This window comes from Mandrillus leucophaeus, unplaced genomic scaffold, assembly GCF_000951045.1.
Source record: "Mandrillus leucophaeus isolate KB7577 unplaced genomic scaffold, Mleu.le_1.0 Scaffold485, whole genome shotgun sequence".
Classification (NCBI taxonomy): domain Eukaryota; kingdom Metazoa; phylum Chordata; class Mammalia; order Primates; family Cercopithecidae; genus Mandrillus; species Mandrillus leucophaeus.
This window is the reverse complement of record NW_012105198.1, coordinates 1,300,898-1,320,238: the sequence shown is the minus strand read 5'-3', so window position 1 is coordinate 1,320,238 and position 19,341 is coordinate 1,300,898. Positions and strand designations below refer to the sequence as shown.

General features: G+C 35.4%; 1 protein-coding gene across 1 annotated transcript in view; it reads right to left on the bottom strand.

The window, feature by feature from the left end:
• The window catches only part of CNTN3 (contactin 3 (plasmacytoma associated)), a 275,838-nt gene that overhangs the window by 61,508 nt on the left and 194,989 nt on the right, over positions 1–19,341 (bottom strand). Inside the window, exons 11-12 of the mRNA XM_011995370.1 lie at positions 11,474–11,601; positions 9,661–9,836 (exon numbers count right to left, since the gene is read on the bottom strand). Coding sequence (XP_011850760.1) covers positions 9,661–9,836; positions 11,474–11,601 — 304 coding nt within the window. The remainder of the gene's footprint in view (positions 1–9,660; positions 9,837–11,473; positions 11,602–19,341) is intronic.

Sequence of the window (19,341 nt, the reverse complement as noted above, 5' to 3'; positions counted from 1 at the left end):
CTATTAAAAATAAAAACAAAATCTGACATGCACATGTAAATTTCATTACTTTGTCTTTGGCCAAAAAAAAATCTTATCTAGCTGAGAGTTGTCTTGAAGTAGTTTTCATGTTGTTTTATAACTTTTGAATGTTACTCTGTGCTAGATTTTCTTTTAAATTAATATCCTATAAAATAATACAGGCAACTAGGTTTTGTTGTGAATTTCTCTAGCTGGAAATAAAAGGTAGCTTTTCTTGCTCTTCTCTGCAGAACTAATCTTGTATTTCACAAGAGTCAGTATTAACTCCCAATTTTCTTGATGTGGAGGAGTCAGTTATAATTCCCAATCTTTCCTCAGTATCCAAATTTCTAATAAGCAAATGGAGAGATTTTCAATCTCATTAATCTGATAAATGAGAAGTTGGTGGTAATGAGATATGGGGTCTCAGCCATTTGTTGTCAAAACTTAAAGAAAAATGAAGCAAAAATTCATGTGCAGAAAAGAATATGGGGAAGCAGGGCCCCTTTACTAGTACTGATGGGAACAAAAATAGCTGCAGCTTTCCTGGGGAACAATTTAGAAATAATACTACCACTACTGCTGGCAGTAGTAATGACCCACAAGAGCTAACTTCTGTTGTCCTTGGCACTTTACAAATACCTCTAAAGAAAGTATGATCAACATCTCAATTTTGCAGATGATATAACTGAGACAGAGATAAAGATCAACGGTGTATAAGAGAAAGGCATAGGTTTCAAATGCTGACATTCTGTTTCAGATTTTGGAATGACAAAACTATGTGTGTGTCACACCAATCTGCTCTAGTAATTTCCTACCTAAGCAAATACCCCCAGAATAGTCTCTGGAAATTAATGATGAGGCATCATCACTTTTGTCTTTCAAAATGCTATTAACTATTTTTATCGCTACTTGATTTCTTACTCTAAGTACTCTCAGAATTATTTAAACTGAGACCTGATTGGTAGTATTTTAAAGTTTTGGAAAAACCTGGGACAAATTAAAATCTTGTAATGTATGCCTGTTTCATTTCATCTAGAAATATTGAATATTTCATGTTTCTTTCCCCCTCTCTGTCTGTCATTATATCTCTCTATCTCTGGCCAAATTTAGAAAGTATTGTAGGTGCTTTTATGTAGGCCTCACATACTTCTTGTGCAAATTATTAACATGAATTTATCTATCTTTTCAGGGAGGTTTTGTCCTGTTATATTTTCTTATTGGTTATTGTTGATACAAAGGAAAACTATTACTTAAAATTTTTAATATATATTTTAAGTAGGCACATAATAATTGTACATATTTATGCATTACAATGTAATATTTAGATATATGTATATGATGTATAACAATCAAAATAGAATAATTAGCACATCTATCACCTCAAAGCATTTATTTGTGTTGAGAACATTCAAAATCCTGTATTCTAGCTATTTGAAAACATACAATAAATTATTACTATAGTCACCTCACAGTGCTATAGAAAACTAGTTGCAAGAAAGCTATGAATAGCCTCTTATCTAGCTTTAAGGAAGCTATTATTTTTTGCAATTTACCTGGTATCCAAGCAGTTGACTGAAGCCATTAATTTAAAAAAAAGTTAGAGTTGATACTATTAGGTTTTCAGTAGCCCTAATATGATTTTGTCCTGAAATAATGCTTGTTTCCTTATTTTCAAAGTCACCTTTTATTTGTTTCATACTTTATTGCATTGACCCAAACATGTCCAAATGATATTTGTTTGTAGTCTCATCTTGTTGATGATTTAAATAAAAATATTTCCGGTATTTTTCCTTTAAAGACACTTTTGGGATGCAGAAGAAGTACTTTTCTGTTTCTATTTTAAAATGAAGTTAAAAGTCAGTAACCGGTCATTATTTTTATTGAATGTCATCTTAGTATCAATTGAGAATACTGTGGTTTGTTTTATTAGATCTATTGATATGATGTGTGTACATTTCCTGGGATATACTATAGTAGCTTAATAAGGGTTAATCTTTTTTTTTTTTTTTGAGAGAAAGAGTTTCTCTCTTGTTGCCCAGGCTGGAGTATAATGGCACAATCTCAGCTCACTGCAACCTCTGCCTCTCGAGTTCAAGTTATTCTCTTGGCCTAGCCTCCTGAATAGCTGCGATTACAGGCATGTGTCACCACACCTGGCTAATTTTTGTATTTTTAGTAGAGACAGGTTTTCACCATGTTGGCCAGGCTGGTCTTGAACTCCTGACGTCAGGTGATCCACCTGCCTCGGCCTGCCAAAATGCCTGGATTACAGGCGTGAGCCACTGCGCCTGGCAGGGTTAATCTTTGAATATAATGTTCAATCTGGTTTGCTAAAATTTCCCTTAAGTTTTCTTGCTATATTCATGAAATCGGTTTGTATTTACCAAGTATTTACTATCTTGGTAGGTTTTGTTCATAGGAATATGCTAGACTTACAAAATAAATTAAAAATATTTCACACTTTTAATGTTGTCAAATAGTTTACATAACACAGAACATTTATCCGTTTTCTTAAAATCTGAAAATCAAAAATTACCAGTAAAATGTAGCCCTAAAATCTTTATTATTGGTGGAGGTGGAAAATTGATTTGCAAGTTTTCATAATAATTAATCTACCTAAGTAGATAATTTTAATTTCATTTTTATTTTAAATTAATTAAATTTAAATTTTGATAATTTATATTTCTGCAGAAATGGTCCATTTAATTGGAATTTCATATACATGACCTGAATATGGAATCCTTTGTGTTTTTACAGTCTTTTCTATATTTTATATTCTTTTTCTAATGTCTAATTTTAGTTTTTCTTTTCTCTTTATTCTTCATTGGTATATTCTGTAGATTATCAGTTTGCTTTTTGATATTATATGAATTTTATTTGTTCTTTCTCCTTTATGTTTTGTTATTTTTATTAGCCAAATTTTGCAAAGCTGTGGAAAGAATAAAAAGGAGTGTGTATTTTCTATCTGTAGGACTATTTTTTCATATGTTTCTGTTACTTCAGTTAATTACAGTATCAAAATAATCTGTCTAATTTTTAGCAAATTGATCTACTGATAGTTGAAAGAAGAGCTCTCAAAGTCTACACAGTTTTATTTCTTACTAGATCTTTCTTCTCGACCTGATATGTTTTAATCATACATTATTTGAGGTATTATTATATTTTCGTGGTAAAAAGAAATTTTTCCAAAATAAATTTATCCTTTTTGCTTTTAAGGTTTGTTACGAATTATTCTTTGTTGGAAATTAACATTTGCTGCACTCTCCTTCTGTTGTATTTACATAATAAATATTTGCATATATTTTCCTTTATGTCACTTCATTTATAGCCTCGGTTTGTTTTAACTCTGCTGCTTTTATGGGCTTTAGTACAAGAAGTCACATATTGCTTGCTTTGACTTATTCTTGTAAATTTAAGTCTACCTTACAGGATTTCCACTGGGGATGGCTTTGGACCATTCATCTTCATAAATATTGTACTTGATAAATATAGTCCTGGGACATCAATCGCACTTTAAGCAGGAACTGAGCCTTTATTTGCCTTATTGAGTAAAATGACGAGTCAGGCAAATAACTACACATCAACAGTTTTGTGCATTGCCCCTTTTTCCAGCTGGAATTGGGGAATTCTCATTTCTTTACCAGCAAATAACTTTACGGGAGGAGTCATGCGTCAAAGATAGGGCTTCAAGATAAATAATAATTCCTCTGGTCTGATCCCCATTTTTGTGAATTTGTTTCTGGGTATATTCTCTTAATAATTATTTCAAGTCAGCTGATGCTTTGAATTTGGACAAGATACAAAATGTGTAATACAGTCCAATGGGGATATGCTTAAAAACTCAGAATACTACCAGAAGTTGTTTGGGGAATGAGTGCTTTCCTTTACATAAAAATCGTTTACATAGTTATAAAGAGCTGCTGTTTTCAAACTTTTAGTCTTCACACACAAATAATTCTGTGAAATAAATCAAGTCAAAGTGGCCACTTGTATTATCACACAAAGGATCAATTTCAAAGATATTATTTTCTACCACTGAGAGCTGAAAAATACATTAAATCTCAAGCTCACGAGTAGCTGCTGTAACTAGAGTGAAATTGTGGCTTGTGGGAAATAAATCATATTGAAGTGAGCCATTTAAATGAATGGCAGATTGGTTGTCACTGCTCAAGTTCTTATTGCTTCCAGTGACTTTTATCCACAAACATTCTAATTCATCATAGATCCAATTCCACAAAGTGCTGGTAAAGCTGTACACCTTGGCTCTAGACATTCTTCATTTCTAAAGTAAATGCACCACATAGGGTTTATCAAAGCATATATATTTAAACATTCTTACAATATAGGGTCAACTAGTGTGTTTAGGTCCAAAAGTTTGTATCTGTAGGGAGCCTCTAGCATATAATGCATGTAAGTCCAAAAGTTAGCTTACTGAGCAAGTCAAAATTATCCCTCAACATTTGTAAAATTATACTTAAATTACCAGGCCCTAGGTCTTCACATATCAGTCAGCAGTGTTCTTTGGTTTCGCTTGAACTTTGGAATATTACCTCCCTTTTCCTATCCATGGAAGCTAAGCTTTGTTTAAAAGTAAAGAAACAAAGATATTATACAGGGGTAAATAATGGAGTAAAATTCATTGCTTAAATATAGGTATGATAGAACACTACCATCAACATATAGTTAGGCCTGTATCTCTTCTTGTGATTCTGCATATGTGAAATAAAAGTGTATACATGAATGTATACATTCTTATTTACATTCACACCATCATATATGAAGATTCCAGATACAGGAAAAAAAAGAGAGAAAACTGTGTTCCAGGAAGAGATTTCAAGGCAGGAGGCAATGGGTTAAATACAGTTACATGCCACATAATGACTTTTGGTCAAGGATGGACCATATATATGACAGTGGTCCCATAAGATTATAATGGAACTGGCTGGGCCTGGTGCCTCATGCCTGTAATCCCAGTACTTTGGGAGGCCAAGACGGGCGGATCACCTGAGGTCAGGAGTTTAAGACCAGCCTGGCCAACATGGCGAAACCCCATCTCTACTAAAAATAGAAAAAGTAGCCAGACACGGTGGCGCATGTCTGTAGTCCCAACTACTAGGAAGGCTGAGGCTGGAGAATCATCTGAACCTAGGAGGCGGAGGTTGCAGTGAGTCAAGATCATGCCACTGCATTCCAGCCTAGGTGACAGAGTGAGACCCTGTCTCAAAAAAAAAAAAAAAAAAGAAAGATTATAATGGACGTAAAAAGTTTCTATTGCCTAGTGACACTGTAGCCACCATAATATCATAGCACAATGCCTTACTGATGCATTTGTGATGATGCTGAGGTAAACAAACCTACTGTGCTGCCTGTCGTATAGTAGTCTAGCACACACAATTATGTACAGTACATAATACTTGATAATTATGATAAATGACCATGTTAATAGATTACACCATTGACTACACCATACTTCATATTGTGATTCTATAGTGTACTCTTTCTACAAATTAAAAAAAAAGTTAACTATAAAACAGTCTCATACAGGTCCTTCAGGAGGAATTCCAGAAGAAGGCATTGTTGGCCTACGAGATGACAGCTTGATGCATGCTATTGCCCCTGCAGACCTTCCAGTGAGACATGATGTGGAGGCACAGGATAGTGATATTGATGATCCTGACCCTGCATAGGCCTAGGCTAACCTGTGCCTTTGTGTATTCATTTATGACAAAAATGTTTAAAACGAAAAAAAAATTAAAAACAGAAAAAAGCTTATCCTTATTGAATAAGGATATAAAAAAAATATTTTTGTATAGCTGTACAATGTGTGTTTTAAGCTAGGTGTTCACGACAAAACAGTCAAAAAGTCTAAAAAAGTTAAAAGTTTATAAAGTTAAAAAGTTATGGTAAGCTACAGTTGATTTATTATTGAAGAAAGAAAGTACTTCTTATAAATTGCATGTACCCTAAGTGTACAGTGTTTCTAATGTTTATAGTAGTGTACAGCAGTGTCCAAGCCTTCACCTTCTCTCGCCACTGACACTCATAGCAACTTCCAGTCCTGCAAACTCCACTCACAGTGAGTGCCCTATACAGGTGCGCCTTTTTGAAAATCCTTTATACCGCATTTTTACTGTACTGTTTCAATGTTTAGATGCATAAATACTTGCCATTCTGTTAAATTGCCCACAGCATTGAGGGCAGAGGCATGTTGTGCAAGTTTGCAGGGCAGGAGGAATAGGCTATACCACACAGCCTGGGTGTGTAGTAGGCTGTATTATTAGGTAAGTGCACCCTATGATGTCCATATAAGGAAGGAATTGTCTAACAATGCATTTCTCAGAATGTATCTCCATCGTTAAGTAACATGTGATGGTACTAAAAACTGATATGAAAAAAGATCAGAAAATAAGACCAAAAAATTACGTGACTCACCCATGGGCATCAACCAGTGGACAATAGCACCTAGAACTGTTGTGTATCTGAATATAAATCTGCCGCTTCCGTAACCACACCACACTGTGCCTATGATTGAGCTTTTCTTGGCAAACAGGAACTTCTGTGGAAGTCTTTTCCTGCTGATTTAATGATACGACTTTTTGATTCGTCCCATGATCATGGACTGAAACCTGTGTTTGGACCCCTACACCTCCTTTGTGATGTGCCAATTTGTTTTAGACACTTAGTTTCATAAAGCTTTTCTGAATATATTATTCCAATTGTGCAAAAATCTGTGACTGGTGTCATCGTGCTCCTTTGGCACAATTTCAAATCTATGCAGTAGATCTGGTTTAAATTATTGGAGCTTTCTGAGCTTATGGATTTTTTCCAAAAGGCATGTGTTTTTTAAAAATAAATGAATGGGTGTTGACTACTTAGCATAGTCCCGATAATTGGTTGATTCGGTTCAAAGCTATGAGTTCCATTTTCTATAATCTGAACTACCCCTAACCTCTTTTGAAAACATGGCTTTTACTATCCACCTTTCTAGGCAACTTTCCTACTTACCAGCCTCCTTGTTCACATTTTGCTGCTGTTGGAAACAGGGGATATGTCTATGAACCCACTGGGGAAAAAGACAAGCAGACTATCTTTGTATTAATATGCATGCTGCAATGAATACACAATCAGAGGACAAGACTTGTTACATGATTCCCTTCTCATGCAACAGAAAACCGATTTACTTAATTGCCTGTGCTTAAGGGTAATGTCATCTTGTATGGCTTATTGTTTTATACTGATGGGAGAATATTAAGTTACTAATGGCACAAGTCAATAAAAAATTCATAGGCCATGAACTAGCATGTTAGAGAAAGAACAGAATTGGCAAGTGATAGCATCAATTTATGAAATTTCATGTTTCAGACACCTGACTTGTACAGAGATGACTTTGTGCCTTCTGTAGAACCTATCAGTGCTATGTAAATCAAGATAGTTAAATTACATTATAAACTCAAATGTTTTTAACTCCAAGCTTTTTGAAAGATGGCTGCAATCTGGCTCAGTCTTAGTGTGTCTTTGTAACTGATGCATATTACAATCAAACTACTTTGGATTTTTCAGTCTTTCATTATACATTTATTCAGCAATAGCTAACACAGAGGAATTGTATTGGATAAACTATTATCAACAGCTCACAACCCAGCTGAGAAATCAATCACAAACATAATTAACTTCATTATAATGGCAAAGGTGACTAATGTTTCAAATGGAATTCTTCAATAATTAAAAGAAGCAGAAGAGCTGGATTAGAGAAGCCTTTCCAAGATTGGGTAAGGAGTCTTTATGAAAGTAACATTTTAGGTTTCTTCTTGAGGCCAAGGGAAGAAGAAATTGTTAAATTTTAAGACAGCCTGAGTATGGAGTAGAGAGCTAGCTCGGAATATGGCGTATGCCTTTTGCTATCATGACAGAAAAAAGCAGTGACAATTTAAAAATAAATAGACATTTACAACAATCGTAAAAGTAAAGCTAAAAGATTTTAGCAATTTGTGAAGTTCTCAAAAGTTGTGAATCAGTCAGAACAATTAGAAAAGTAGTAATTCCAAAATGGAATAAATGGATGCTAGAAAATAGAAAGGGTACTAAAATTATACTTAATTATGGCTAGGTATCTAAATGTCTCAATTTCCCTTTTCCTTTTAAAAACTTTCTTTTTTCTGCACTGGCTTCCTAAGGTTGCCATAACGAAGTACCAAAAACTCGGTGGCTTAAAACAACAGTAATTTATCCTCTCACAGTTCTGACGGCTGCAAGTCTGAAATCAAGGTGTTGGCAGAGCCAGGTTCCCTGCAAAATCTCTAAGGGGAAACTCTTCCTTGCCTCTTCCAGCTTCTTGTGGCCCCAGGCATTCCTTGGCTTGTGGCAGCACACCTCACCTCTGTTCTGGGCCTTCATCCTAATTGGTCCATCTCTCCTCTGTGTCTGTGCTTCACATGGCATTCTCCTCTTTGTGTGTCTATATCCAAATGGCCTTCTTATTATAAAGACACCAGTTATACTGAATAAGGGCTTGTTTTAATCCAGGATGACCTCATCTTAATTTAACTAATGGCTTCTACAATAAGGCAATTTCTAAATAAGTTCACATTATGAGGTATTGGACATTAAGAATACATTTTTGGGAGGACACAATTCAACTCAAAACACCATTCTTTTAAGTTGCATATAATTTTAATATATTAACATGCCGATGTATACAAATACATACATTTAATAAGAAGTCTTTGTCAAATGAACACAGTTGAGTTGACCATCATGTGGCTTTCTGCTTTACTGAGGCCTGTATGTGAAGTCCATAATGACAAAACCAGACTTGACTGTCCACCGTGAACCTCTTTACCAAAAGAATGAAGGTGTCCTTGAGTCAGTGCAAACAGTCCCACAAGGGAAGCTAGCTTTGTCATTCCAGATTCATAAACATGCTGTGAGGCTTACCGTTAGTCTGGGTGGCTCAGCAGCATTAAGCCACTTCTTGACCATTCTCCTCAAAGGGACAATTTTTCCTTAAAATTTGTAATTCTTTCTAATGTGGAATCATCACAAAAGAGGAAGGAGACAGAATGGAAACATTTGAAAGCATTTATGTTGTGGAAACACACCGATCTGGGCTTGAAGTTCCACCACTAACTAGCTGAGTGACTCTGGCCAAGTTAATAAACTTCCAATCCTCAGTTTGTGCACCTGTACAATGAAGCATCTTACTGCTAATATCTGGTGGAATTGTGAGGATTAACGGTGATGATGTACCCTGGCCTGACACACTAATTGGGATCAAGCACCTGGAGGAGACACTTAGTAAGTGCAGCTTTCTCCCAATTCATCACATACGTGTCATGCTGAAAAAAAACACCTGTAAAAGAAAATCTTCCTTTCCATAGGATACTAACAAGAACAACAACAAAAATAATGAAAAGTAACATTTACTATAAATACAACATACATTAATTTTAATTGTAATTATACATTGAAGTAAATGTGTTCAATTTCTGGTAATTACAAAAATAAAATTAGATCAAAATAGAATTGAGAACCACTCAACCAAAACCACTCATTTAGAAAACATTTCTAGAGCATCGTCTATATGTCAGATATTTTTTAGAGGCAATGTGTTAGAGACACGTGCAATATGAAAAGTATGAGGAAAGTGCCACAACTTACCCCACCAACTTTCTCAAAGTGAGATCCATCTTTCTTAAAATCTGCAAGGGTCCCGTTGAAATACCAGGTAAAGATGATGTCTAACAGTGGGTCATGTTGTACCTGGCAGGGCAAGATGACGCTTTCACCAACAGAAACATCCATGTTAGATGGTGCCAAAGTTATTCTCGTTGGTTCTATTGGGGAAATAATTTTTCAGAAAAACAGCATTTTATTGTGACAAAAGACATTTGCAGAGGCAGACTGTTCATCTGACTTATATTCTGTATGTCTGTAGGTGCATATACATAAATATACATACATCTATATAATTAAAAGTATTCAATTAAAATAGCCATTTTGATGCAGAGCTGCATTTCACTGGATCCACAAATTCTTGTTAAAGAAATTCGGATATTTGAACTTGTAGGACATGTAAGTTTAAAAATTAAAGTCATGTGTAAACAACAGTTATATTATTATTAACAAAATCAATTTCACCTTAGTTTTATTGTGTTTTGAAATGTAGGGGTAGAAATAGAAAATACTGTGTTTTCACCAACTTTGACTAGAAATTACATTACCATCGAAATCTGAACAGACATTTAATGGTAGCCTGGATTTGAAAGATATAATACAAAAGATGCTAGAATTGGTACAAACAGGAGGGGTACTATGTTAAAATGTTAATTAATGTCTGTTTTCCCCCAATGTAAATGTCCACATGCACATTTCTTTCTCTCTGTCGTCACCACCTACCTTCCATTTGTCTATCATGAGTTAAAATTCTCTTGACCCCATTTTCCCACTGCTACTCCACATTACTTTGCACTATGTTGGATGAAAAGTTTTCAAAAGAGTCATTTACGCATACTGTTTACAATTATGCTAGTCAATTCCCTCTTTAACTCAGTCTAGCCAGGCTTTGGTCTTCCCAACTCCCCTGTCCTCACCAAGGTCCTCATAACCCTCCTGCTGATGTACCAAAAGGTATTTCACATCATGAACCTCTCTGCTCAAAACCTTGCAGTCGCTCCACTTTTCAATCCAACTGAAATAAATTCCTCAGAAGGTCTACAAACTGCTTGCATAATTATCACTTAGAAATCTGTTAATTGACACATTCAACTCCATGAAATCTTTTTCCAAATATCTCCTTCTCAGTGAGGTTTATACTGATCAACCTGTTGCTAATGCTCTAACTTACCTCTGCCACCATGTGCCTCTTTCTTGTTTACAATTTTTGCCTTCTAATAGTTTTCTTCTTTTTTATTCCTACTGTTATTTTCTTTCTCCTTTTATAGAAGGTAAGATTCATGAGGACAGTATTAGAGATAATGTGCTCAAGGATACAGCTCAAGCAACTGGCAGAGTAGGTGCTCCAATTTTTTCATGAATGGATAAATGAACAAAATATATCCACAACTTTAAGCAATTCTTATTTATATCCTGTTATTTAATGGACTTGAACATCTCCAGAAAGAAATCAACTATAATGAAAAAGACAAAGTGTATCCAAGAGACCTGAAGACCTATTTTAAATAATAGAATTTTATTTAAAAATAAAATAGAATGAGATCATTGACATATGCTATTTGTAACTCTTGTTGTCAATCATCCCAGCACAGTAAGTAATGTGTTCCGTGGTGCACGTTGTGCTGTGCTAAGGAAATATTGTTCCCTTGACTTTCACCTGTTAAAAATAACATAAGTGCAAATACAGGTTCTACCTTCATAGTGTACTGAACATTGTGAAAAACATAGTTAATTTCATCATAATAATATATCTTATAGTGAATCCGTACGTAAAGCAATATTTAAGAAATGGACCTACCTGTAACAACCAAATGTGTTGTGCCGTTTGCTTTCCCAAACTGGTTTTCTGCCATGCAGGTATAAGTTCCAGCATCAGCTTTAGTCACATTGGCTATTTTGAGTCCTCCGTCGTTTAATAGAGAAATTCTAAAGAAAAGACAAATAAGATAAAAAATGTATAATAGCCATTTTTTTTTCCAAATGAATATATATATTTTTACAGAACGTGTTGCCTTAAGCTAATATTTTTAAGGCATGATCGACCAGTCCTTAGATTTCTGGGAATACAAAAAACTAAAAGAAAATTGACTCCTCACTCACATACATAAATACACACACAGCATTGGATGACAAAAGACCCTCTACCAGTTCGAACTTTGTTCAATAGTTTTGCTCAGCATTACTTATTACACCTAAATTGAGAAGATGCACGTATCATATAAGTATGAAATTTTTTTCCAAAAATATTAATATATGTTGTGGTAGATTATTCATGGAGTTAGTTTAATCAATTTAAAAGAAATACAAAGTAGGCAGAACACTATTTCCCTTAAATTTGAAACAGTATATGAGAAACGAGAAGCTGCACGTCTTTTACTATGAACTGAGAGAGTCACATTGCCCCAATAAAAACCCAAATTTTCCAGAAGAACATTTGGGTGGTCCCCTGTGAGCTAGTGAAAAGAGCCTGGGCGAATCCAATAAACCTTACCTTAGAGTTTCTGAGTATACACTTAGAGTACTTAAAGCTTTGGCATCTGACTAATTAATTAAGGAAATATAACTGAGTGCTTTACATACAGTTGGCACTATAAGACAACCTGGGATTATGGGGTGTGCAAGACAAAAAGTCTTCACCTTCATGGAGATAATATTCCAGTGAGTAGCATAGACAACTGTATTAGTCTGTTTTCATGTTGTTGCTAAAGATATACCTGAGACTGCGTAATTTATAATGAAAAGGAGACTTAATAGACTCACAGTTCCATGTGGCTGGGGAGGCCTCACAATCATGGTAAAAGTTGAAAGCCACGTCTTACATGGTGGCAGGCAAAGAGGAAATGAGAACCAAGGGAAAGGGGTTCTCCTTATCATGAGACTTATTCACTACCACAAGAACAGTATGGGAGAAACCGCCCCCAAGATTAAATTATCTCCCACCAGGTCCCTCCCACAACATGTGGGAATTATGGAAGCTACAATTTAAGATGAGATTTGGGTGGGGACACAGTCGAACCATATCAACAACAAATAATTAAATAAGTAAAAATAAGAAGTTCTGATTTTTGAGAAGTACTCAGAAGGAGATAGAGAGGGTGATACAATAGAGAGTAATTACTTTAGGAGGAAGGGTCTCTAGGATAGGGTGCATTAGAAAAATCTCTTAGAAGTGGTGTCATTTGAATTAAAAAAAAGAGTGAGATGGGATTAACTTGTCATTAGTCTGATCACTGTATCTTTATTGCCCTAATTTGTCTCCTCATAATTATATTCCCTTTCTTTGAATTCCTAAAATAATTACTATCCACATAATGCATTTAACACTTGAGTGTCTTTATCTTTTATGGTTCCTATTTTTGAGAGATGAGTGAAAATGGATGGTAAACTTCTTAAAAATATTTGCAACCCCAGTATCAGCATGGCATCATATATGCAAACTGTGGTAACTAAATGCCTCCAAATTCTGGGCCATTCAGTTGAGTAAATAGGAAAAATACTGAGGACATTAGACTAGAATGAAGGATCTCAATCTGTAAAAATGTTTATTGCAAAATTTTAGGTGTGTCTCAAAAATGTTACTAGAAGAGTTTCTGTATAAAAAATGTACAAGATATAGATTTTCTATTTTATTTATATATGCATGTGTGTGTATATCTACATGTGTATATGTATATATATCCATAATATTTTTCTCCTCCAGTAGACTACAGGAGACTGACACTTAACACTTTATGTATATATTCCTTCATAGTCTATTATTCACTTTCACTTTCATCCTGGTTACACTTTCTTCAGTGAGAAAATCACGGTGGAATTAGAGCTAGCACACAGGTTCATGATCCTGGGTAGAGCTATCTATTACAGTTTGTTGTGCATATGATTTTTTTTAAAACTGTGTTAAAGTATATTTAAAATAAAAAGGTTTGGAGGCAATGACCTAGAAAGCTCACCAGGGACCCATGGCACTGCATGCTAACCTGAGGAACTACAGAGAAAGGTCAAAAATTCCAAGAACTTTCCTAGGAACTAAAAACAAAACAAAAAGGGACATATCTGATTCTCCTCACGGGAACCTGAGGGTTGTAATGCATTTTGTTGGGTGTGAAATGCCTCCCACAACTTTACTGGAAGAGATAATCAAATAACTTAAAAAAAATCTCTTTATATCTTAGCCTATCTGACAACAAAGATTTTCCCAATGAGTATGTAATAATAACTTAAAGAAGAAACCCTGCAGAGAAGTAAAAATAAATGAAAATTTAGGATATAAAGACTGGAAGTTTTAAGGAACCTGTAGAAAAAACTTAAAGACATGTCAATCTGATCACGTGATCCTGCCCTCCTCCCTCCACCTGTCCAGGCAAACCTTGCTTAGAACCCACTCTTTGGTGTCACATTGCCTGGGAGATACAGACTATATCCTAAACCTGAACCATATCCTCACATCAGGACCTCTGCTTCTCTCTAACTTCATATGGCTTCATGAATTCTTTCCCTTGCTTGCTTTTCTCCGATCACACAAGCCTTCTTTTAATGGCTTTTATGCTTCTTTTTGTCTCAAGGTCTTCACAAAAACTATTTCCTCCCTCTGGTTGACCTGTGTTCATCCTTCAGACATCACTTACTTTCCTGAAACCATGAGTTGGATTCGGTTTTCCTGTCTTTGATCAAAACATTATCTGTGCTTTCTTCATAACACCCATCAAGTGTCCAACTATATATTTGTGTGCTTATTTGACTAATATTTTTCTCTTCCAGTAGACTGTGTGCTCTCCAGAGGCAAGGACAATATCTAGCTCACTCATCACTAAATTTGTAGACCCCTGAAAAGTGCCTAGCACAGAGTAGACATTCAAAAATAAAACTTGTTGAATGAATAAATGACGGTATGCTGTTAGAGAGTCACTGTAGAGGAGTTCGGGTTAGTGAAGCTGGGTTGTAAGGCACTGACACCTTATAAATAATAAGGAAATAGATTCAGAAAGTGTGCAGACTAATACAAACACACACATACATATGCGTGAACTAATTGGATATATATATATAAAAACACACACACATATACATATATATACACATACATATATATATAGCTAGCCCTCCATATCTGTGGGTTCTGCATCTGCAGATTCGGTAGATTCAATCAACCAGAGACAGAATATATTTGAAAATAAACAGATAACAATACAGCAACAAAAAAGTACAAATGACAGAAAAATACAGTATAACAACTGTTTATACGGCACTTACATAGTAGTAGGTATTAAGACTATTTAAAGTATATGGGAGGATATGCATAGGTTGTATGCAAATGCCAAGCTATTTCCTGTAAGGGGCTTGAGTATCCATGGGGCTCTGGTGGATACCAAGGAAATACTATGTACACATATGTAGACACATTGTTTACATATATGTAGCAAAAAAGATAAGGCAATAGAATACTGAAAAAAGAGAATTTAGAAATGCCTTTCCCAGGATAAGAGAATTGAGAATATGCTTGCACTTGTTAGAGAATAAGTCAATAGACAGCGAGAGACTGAAGATAATGGGATGGAAAAAAGAGTGAGAGAGGAAACTGTCAGAGAAGTCTTGGAGGAAAGAGAGAGCATGATCAAGACTCATGCTCCCAACCCATCTGATTGCTAATCCCATCAGTAAAATTTTGGGGCCATGACACCCAAAGAGAATGATACTTGATCTGTAGTGTTGCTCAATAAATTTTACCTATCATTGTTATCAAAAAGAAAATGCAGATGTGATGGAGAATTTTAATATGCAAAGACCAGAAGCCAGCAGATTACATCAAAAGGTTGGGAAGATATTTAAATAATAAGGCAAACTAATCTGCCCTAAATTATAGGTTAGAGACAGAATGGGAAGCTTCAAGAAGTTGGGGATCTACCACTTCTATGATTAGTAAGCCTTAAAACAAAGTAAAAATGCTTCTTGTTAACTGAACATTATTGAACTTAAATTGATAGTTTCTGATTTGGAAACTACAAAACAGAGGTAGGTAATTTCAGGTATCTTCTACTATGCAATGAATTAGTTTAACAGCTAACTTTACACTACAAATACAGAAGTGCTAGGAACAGAGGAAGAACTAGAAATCCTTGTGTATTAGGTTTAGTAACTTTCATCAAGCAAACTTCAAGTCAAGCAAATCATGCCCATGTTGAAATGATAATGTTTCAAAGGCAAAACCAACACCTTTAGAATCACAGACAGACTTCAAAGCAAACATATGGACTCTCAAAGAATGCAAACTCTGTGTATATCGTAAAAATTTGAACTAATTGGATATTTTCTTCCTAAATTGGTTCTTCCAGTAAGTTCTAAGAGGCCCACAGGGCATTCACACAGCATAAAAATAAACAATATTCAGTAAATGAATGGAGTAATTGTTTCTCAACAGAAAACCTTCAATAACCCACGCTTCCCTACAGAGATTCAAAGTGAAAATTTTATACTACTTCACTATAAAAGAAATTGCTTTCTAAGTTTTCTGAGAATAGGTTTATCTGCAAATGGGTGGAGCTGGAAATGTAGATAACGAAGAGTGACTCTTGTCTTGGCACAAAATGTTAAATAACAATTTATGAAATTAACATTCAGGAATGCAGTACTCCAGTTTGCTTAGGGAAATGTGCAATTTAAATCACTGCAGCATTTTAACTCCTTGATCAGTTTTAATAATATACCTTTATGTGTACCTTTTTATTGGTCCTTCCTTTTGTAGTAGGAGGTTAATTATTTCATTTAACTTTGTGCAATCTATGGTTAGCTTGGGATAAGTAAATGTAATTGCTCAAAGCTGCTCTAATGGCTCATGCTGTAATTCAGTGATGGCATTAAATTTATGACTGTTAAAAAACCTTGTTTATTCACAAAGTATACTGTTGTCTAGGCAACATTGACCTGTACTTTATGATGACATTTAAGCATCCATAATAATGCAGTGTGTTTTAGAATGGAAAAAGTATGAAGTATTATGGAAGTCAAAGGAGGATTTCTGAAAATATTGTTTTTCCCTGCCTATATTCTTCTGATCATTACGGTAATTTATTCAACTTGAATTTTAACAAACACACTGCAACTCTACATTTTCTCAGGAAGCATATCTCAGTGGAGATGCGATCACATGAGATCGTAATGATTAAACTGCTGTGTAGAAAATAACAAGGCTATTTTATATGGTACTTTCTGAGTACATATTCTAAGAGATAGAAGCTTACAATTAGATGTAAGACAAAAGTACTCACAATGCATGTATTACAGGATAAATAATGACAGTTAAGAAAAGCAAATATACATTGATGGAAATGTATGAGAAAATAAACATGAGAGAAAAAGAGCATATAGTATATGTTCTCATTTACAACTGTGTATGTTCTCATTTACAACTGCTCTCACCCCCACATTATTGGTGAAATAACTACTCCCCCTTGAGTTCAAAGATAACCTGCAAACAGTATTTAGGAAAATAGTATTAGCGTTTTTATTCTTCTACCTATCCTATTTTGGGCTTTTGTGTTATAAATTCAACAGTGTTAGTCTAGTGATTTATTGGTTAGGAAATTTCCGAGGAAAGGAGTAGCAGAACAGAGGAGATCAGCAGTTAATTATCCTAACTTTGAGTAAGTACCAGGCTAATAACAAGCAGCTCTGTGATTTTGTTGAACACACACATTCTATGGAACAGACACCTAGAGAAGATGAACCTTGGCTCCACTCTAGAACCTAGAGAAAGATAATGAATTCATATCATTTAACAGGTCCACATATTCATAAGTGGAAAGTCAATAATAAAGGAACATTTTCACTTTTATAAAATGTTTCTGGCCGGGCGCAGTGGCTCAAGCCTGTAATCCCAGCACTTTGGGAGGCCGAGACGGGCGGATCACGAGGTCAGGAGATCGAGACCATCCTGGCTAACACGGTGAAACCCCGTCTCTACTAAAAAAAATACAAAAAACTAGCCGGGCAAGGTGGCGGGCGCCTGTAGTCCCAGCTACTCGGGAGGCTGAGGCAGAAGAATGGCATAAACCCGGGAGGAGGAGCTTGCAGTGAGCTGAGATCTGGCCACTGCACTCCAGCCTGGGCGACAGAGCCAGACTCCGTCTCAAAAACAAAAACAAACAAACAAAATGTTTCTAAATGCATATTAACATGACAAGTATATTTAGAGCTAAAATCACTTTTATGACAATGACTGAATAGTTTTTCCTACTAAAATGGACTCAAACCTATAGAAGAAAAAAACCCCTATAAGGGGATTTCCAGTCTAAATGATTATATACAACTATCATCTAAGTAATTCATAAGGCCCGGGCAATACTCCCATCTGAAACATTTGCATTCTTATTCAAAGGAGTCTTTGGAAAAATTAGAAATACTCAGATGCACGAAGTAATAACACAAACAAAGGAAAACAGACAAATGAGACAAATGATTATTTGATGTCTTATGTATTAAAAGAAAATTTCAAAGGGGTAACTATTAAGGTTCAAAGGCCCCTCATACTTGGCACTATTCTTCTACACCTCAGAGAGAGATATATGAGTCTAATCAGGGAAAATAAAAATGTCGGCTTTATTAGTTGTACTACAGATAAAGCTGATACAAAACTGCTTAGATGAGCAACAATGGTTTCCTGATATTTCACTCCAGAATTAGGCAGGCTTAACCTATTTCACTCCAGAATTAGGCAGGCTTAACCTTCCTGGCACAGGCAGACAACCTCAGGCCCTCCCCATAAGGGCAAGTACCATTATTGCATGGTAAAGAGAACAGCAAAATACATCCACTCTCTATGTGCAGCAAACACCATAGAGAATAAGGGGAAAAGTTGAGCTAGGGTGTCAGAGTCTTCTACAGAAATTTAGGAGACAGACACTTTCTCTGGGGAGTCATTACAGAAAGATCCAAATGTTCCTCCAATGATTGTCCTTCTACTTAGAGACTTAGAAGTCCTGGAATGGAAGTCATTCCACACTAATGTCAAAGTGCAAGATACCTGCATTTTGTGCATAAGGGGAATTTCATCATCTCAAGGTATGTAGAGGGTGCTGAATATTATTTGGCTGTCCAGAATGGATTCCTCATTCTTTGGCAACTAACATTGATTTTCCTCGAGGAATTCTCTGCCCCTATTGAATGCAGTCTTGGTAGGGCTATGAATCATGGTGCTTTGTCCTGTCCTAGCCATGGGCTAGACATATAAGTCAGTATTTTTCAAACTTTACTGTGTACCAGTTATCTAGCGGGCCCACCATCAGATTAGGTCTGGGATGGGGCATAAGGATTTGCATTTTTAACACATTGTCAGGTGATACTGGTGCTGCTGATATAGGGACTGCACTTTGAGAGAAAATGTTCTAAGCTATGTCCACTAGACTCTCCCTCTTCAGACTCTGATTTACAACAACAAGACAAAAATAATCATTAGTTCACTCAGCCCAGCACTTGCCCCAACAAGATGGTACAATGCTTGCTGCCAAGATTTCTGGAGCCAGTTTCCTATACATTCTTAAGTTAAGTTGTGCATCTTAGCTAATAACTGTTTGTAATATCCTTAATTCTCAGCTAGAGTTCACAAACCCTTAAAGGATACAAATTATGAAATGTTGGTGCTTTGTACATAGTAGTTTTTTTCGATAAATATTT